This window comes from Lolium rigidum, chromosome 5 (assembly GCF_022539505.1).
Source record: "Lolium rigidum isolate FL_2022 chromosome 5, APGP_CSIRO_Lrig_0.1, whole genome shotgun sequence".
NCBI lineage: Eukaryota > Viridiplantae > Streptophyta > Magnoliopsida > Poales > Poaceae > Lolium > Lolium rigidum.
The window spans coordinates 243,914,377-243,919,287 of NC_061512.1; the positions used below are offsets into that span (position 1 = coordinate 243,914,377).

A 4,911-nucleotide genomic window follows, 5' to 3' on the forward strand; every position below is an offset into this window, starting at 1 on the left:
TCCAATTCGAGAATATTTCGTTACTAGGATTTCTGAAACCAAAAACAGCGAGAACAACAGAATCGGCACTTCGGCATCTTGTTAATAGGTTAGTTCCAGAAAATGCACAAATATGACATAAAGTGTGCATAAAACATGTAGGTATCATCAATAATATGGCATGGAACATAAGAAATTATCGATACGTCGGAGACGTATCAACCTCCCACGTCAACTACGCGCCAGTTGTGGACAGCATTCACCAGGCTCTCAGAATGGCGGTGCAGCGAATGAGCTACCATGAAGTTAATCTCCTGACGCAGAGACCTGGTGCGTTCTTCTGAAGGGGTGGACAGGTCCACTCCATCGAGCGCGCCTTCAGGCGAGAACCCCTTCCACCTGATGCCGTGTGAGCGGGTTCTGTGGAAAGAGCCGATGAGGTCGGCTTCGAGGATAGCTTTGACCTCGTCATACTTTTTCTTGAGCTCCTCGGTCAGATCCTCATACGTGACCGGAGTACCTTCCGCCATCTCAGACGTAGATGGCGATGCGGTTGATGTCGAAGATTGTCCCACCGAGCGTGCCAGAATGTGTTGCGGTCAGAAACCCACCGGCGGGCAGCGACGGGCAACACGATAGAGCCGGGAGGCTCCCGGGACTGCGGCTGGCCCTGGTCCCTCCGAGCGACGGCCCGCAAAGACTCGGCACGTACGTCCGATGCTGGTGTAAGGGCGTGCCACCTGACCTATACCTGGTCAGGAAGGTGTTGGATGTGCCTCGCTTAGTTTCCTGCATGGCATACACGTAAACATTAAATACGAGCCTCGATCGGCTCTCAGGTTGTCCTGTGAATCGGCTCAAGGAGCCGATCCACCCATTATCCGTATGAGGTATACGGTCACATGGTGGTCCTGCTTGATCAAAACAAAGCTAAAACGACCTACTACGATTTAGGGTTTTCACCACATAATCGGAACATCCTACGCGTGATTGAGCCTGGCGGCCACGCACGGTGATCATAAACCAACCCTAGACAAGGCCTAAAAACCAACATGAAGTTGATCCTCGGAACATCCTGTCTAGGGCTAGCAAACTACACTCTACGTGCCACTGGATCCTTCAACCCGTTTGTAAGGCCTAACTATGCAGATATTAAACTAATCCTTGAAGAACAAGGAGCAATCATAACGGATCGGATCTACTAAGTAACGATCAAGCGGGTGCCGCCCTTACACCTAAGATAGGCGTAAGGGCGGCTAGATGTCTAAGGGTTGCATGGACGAAAGCATATGATACGACGGAACAATGCTAACCCTAACACATCTATGATAACTACGTTGCTCGCCATCAAAAAGGCTTCAGTACGAGCAACGCATGAACAACGAATAAACGTGTGCTGCCTAGATCGCAAGATGCGATCTAGGCAGCATGATGCTTACCCGGAAGAAACCCTCGAGACAAGGGAGTTGGCGATGCGCCTAGATTGGTTTGTGGTGAACGTGGTTGTTGTTTATTCCATAAACCCTAGATACATATTTATAGTCCGTAGACTTTCTAACGTGGGAATAATCCCAACCGGGCACGAGCCAAACTCTATCTAATCGATACGTATCCTACTATGTTACAGATACACGGGCAAACTAGCCCAAACTTTGTATACAAGGCCGATTCATATATTTCTTCCATGTATATTCTTCAAGCCCATCTTTAATCGCGGCCCACCTCTGATCCGGTCAAATTCTGGTGATAACAGCTTCTGATTTCTTATGATGAAACCTGGATCGGAGTGACCTTCCCGGACACCCTCTACGGTGATTCTCATCTCAAACCATGTGTTACTACTTGTTTCATATTCAGATATGTTGCATGTGGGTTGTCCGATTTATATGGTTAAATACGCTAATTCATATGTGATGTTCCTTTCGGTAATTAAATTCGCTCAGAAATGGCCTTCCAATCTGACAAAAACTTGTTTCTTTCTAAGCCGTAATTTTACCCTACTCATGGTCAGGGAGCAAGAGAGAAAGAACCGATGTTTTACGTCGAATTAACCCTAGGACTGAGAAGTGGGCAGCAAGAGAAGTGATAGGAGAGGATCAATAACATAGAAGAAGAGCAGATTCACATGGATTTCTTGTTTTTCCTATGACGAACAAGCTGTTTTTTTATTTATTCTCAGGGTGTTTCTTCATAGCTCATCTGTGATACATAACGTAATGATTTTCTGAAATAAGAATGTACATGACGTTTTCAAAAAACAAACACACTTTGTTTAAAACCAAACACTCATATATGGCATCATGCATTGTAAACACACAAATTTTGAGCAGACTTGCTCTATACAAGCACAGAAGATGGAGCCTCACGTATTCAAGTAATAATATTAAGCCACGTTTTTTTATCACGAACATGATCGAAGCAGCATGAGCGGGTATACCTAGTAAATTTTGTAAAGCAAAAAAAAAAAAACCTGCTGAATGGGTCATACAGTAATAAAATCTCTTCTGTTCACATGAAGTCACAGTTATTCATCCATATTTTTGAAGTTGCACACTGGTCTAAACTCGTTCAAACAGGCTTTTCATCCATTCGAAATAGTAACCAAGCATGTAAAAAAAAAGAGAAGCAAGATTGAATTCTAGTGAAATTATGATATCCACCAAAATTTGAAACGGAGCATGGAGTAGTGGGTAAAGGCATCTACTAGCACAGCACAGCACATTTCAGTTCACCCAGGCTACTCACAAGTCACAACTCACACAACACATGATCCTAGACTCCCAGATAACTTCACAACAAGTTCAAACTACTAGTACTAGCTAGAACTAGCAACTACTTTCTCCTACTAGCTAGATCTAGCAACTACGACACATATTTGATGAAGGCGACACAAGTGACAACGAGATTAGTCAGCCTGCCTCTACTGAATCTTATCTTCCGTTCTATCCATCCATGGCATTGCAAAGCATGGATAGAACGCAAGATAGAGACGACACGACGACGGAGGCCAGCGTGCGGCGGCAGAACGATCGGCGTGGTCAGCGCCTCGTATCAGCGCAGGTTGTGCGGACGAACTGCAGTGCCGATAATGCGCTCCGCAGTAGGCCGCGTGCCGTCCCGCGGCGGGCCGAAGCGCACCGGCAGGAACTCCTTCCTGTCATCGCCGCAGGGGAACATGGAGCCGGAGAAGTGCGCCGCGAACGCGTCCACACCCTGCGAATCCCAGCAGACACCAACATTCATTAGAACAGGATTTTAAGCACGGAGTTAAGGTTCCGATGCGAGGAGCGGCGCGCGTGGGTACCTGGATCTTGGCGTGCACCACCTCGCACACCTTCCCGGAGCCGACGGCGGCCCAGCTGTGGCCGTGGAGGAACGCGTGCAGCCGGCGCGCCGCCGGCGCCGTCGTCATGTTGACGAAGGCGTAGCCTTTGTTGAACCTTGTCCTGCGCCAACGAACCAAATGAGTCAAGAACTTAGGTCAGCTCGGATCGACACTCGATAGAACAAACGCCGTCGACCATGGCTACATGGGGAAAAGTAGTATCCGTATGAGCTTGCTTTTGCACCAGAAAATGGGAGTAGCACGTACCTGAAGTCGACTGGGAGGTAGAGGAAGTCGTACTCCGACCTCAAGACGGGGCGGCTTCGGCGCTGGGCCAGCTTATCGTTCTCCACGGCGCAATGCTGGTCGAGGATCTCCATCAATCTGCGCTTCCTGCGAAACAACAAAGTCTCCACCTTCTAAGCAACACACACGGGTAAAGGAACACAACACATCACTGCAGCAGTACTACTTACGAGAAGCTGTTGGGGATGTTGCAGATCATGAGAGAAGTCTTGCCGCTCCGTGGGTTGAAGGCCGGTTTGCTGCCCACGACCCCGCGAGGCAGGTGTGGGAGCTGCGGAACCGCCGCCCTCAGCTTCGGCCCCGGATGCACCACCTTCGCCGGCTTCTGGCGCTTCGACGCGGCAGCCTCGGGCTTCCAAGCGGTGAGGACTGACCGAGGGGATGGTTCGCCTTCCATCTCCGCCTTGGGCGACTCGTCGCTGCCGTCGTCGGCAATCTCCTTGATGGTGCAGCGTCTCGCCGGTAGCGGTGGCTGCGGCGGAGGTGTGCAGTAGGCCGGCACCGTGCTGGGACACACAGGTACCGCGCATACGGGTGGGCTGCAGAACACCGGCGCCGGAGGGGGGACGTGCAGCCATGGCAAGGTCGGGAACACGGAAGGGCCCATCGGAGCGATCCCGCCGACGAGAGAGCACGGCGGCGGCGGTGGCGGTGGGAGGAGGCAGCCCATGGGCAGGCCGAAAGGAGGCGGGGAAGAGGAGGAGACGAATGAAGGGGCAGCAGGGTTCAGGCGCGAGGTGGAGGAGGCAGCCATGGTGCCTTGGTGGTGGGGCTTCTTGTCTCGGCTTGTGGAGGAGCGGTTGGAGGAGAAGCAAGAAAGGCACAACGAGGGCTTGGAGAAGCTCCTGGCCAGGATCCAGGTGTTTATAAAGACTGGCCATGTCTGTTCCAGAAAAAAAAAAAAGACTGGCATGGTGGGAGCGGTGAGTTTGTCTTGCTCGAAAGCCAAGAACGGTGGCTCACTCCACTTGCTTCTAGTATTGCATGTGTCTTCTGGCCTTTTATATTTCATTATTATCTTTTCCAGGATGGTAAGCTTCTTGGGACAATACTGGGAAAAGATAGATTTTCCTCTGGCAAACCGCCGCATACTAGATGACCAAACTAGTGTGTTATCTCTTCTTGGGTACCCAAAAAATGGATTATCACTATAATCTTGAACAAATACTCCCATGCCTCCACCGCATGATATTTATTTATTTAGACTAGTATTTTCCTTGTCGAAAATACTACTAGTACAGAAGAATAAGAGTAGGAGCTAGAGAAGAGAGCATGCGTTTGAGTTGAGATTGAACTCCGTT

The 4,911-nt window shown here is 49.8% G+C and overlaps 1 protein-coding gene across 1 annotated transcript; it reads right to left on the reverse strand.

Annotated features, from left to right (window-relative positions):
* Positions 1 to 3,030: 3,030 nt before the first annotated feature.
* LOC124657373 (protein MEI2-like 6) lies at positions 3,031 to 4,364 on the reverse strand. The gene is made up of 4 exons (XM_047195937.1): positions 3,781 to 4,364; positions 3,572 to 3,697; positions 3,284 to 3,425; positions 3,031 to 3,192 (listed from the first exon to the last, which is right to left on the reverse strand). The coding sequence occupies exons 1-4, from the start codon at positions 4,362 to 4,364 to the stop codon at positions 3,031 to 3,033; spliced, it is 1,014 nt and encodes a 337-aa protein (XP_047051893.1).
* Positions 4,365 to 4,911: the final 547 nt, after the last annotated feature.

What these genes read in the sequence shown, in the direction of transcription:
- LOC124657373 (XM_047195937.1), bottom strand. Translation starts at nt 4,364, where the DNA reads ATGGCTGCCTCCTCCACCTCGCGCCTGAACCCTGCTGCCCCTTCATTC. An exon ending in AACATCCCCAACAGCTTCTC is followed by an intron (nt 3,698 to 3,780) that starts GTAAGTAGTACT and finishes GTTGTTTCGCAG; the next exon opens with GAAGCGCAGATTGATGGAGA. An exon ending in TACCTCCCAGTCGACTTCAG is followed by an intron (nt 3,426 to 3,571) that starts GTACGTGCTACT and finishes TCGTTGGCGCAG; the next exon opens with GACAAGGTTCAACAAAGGCT.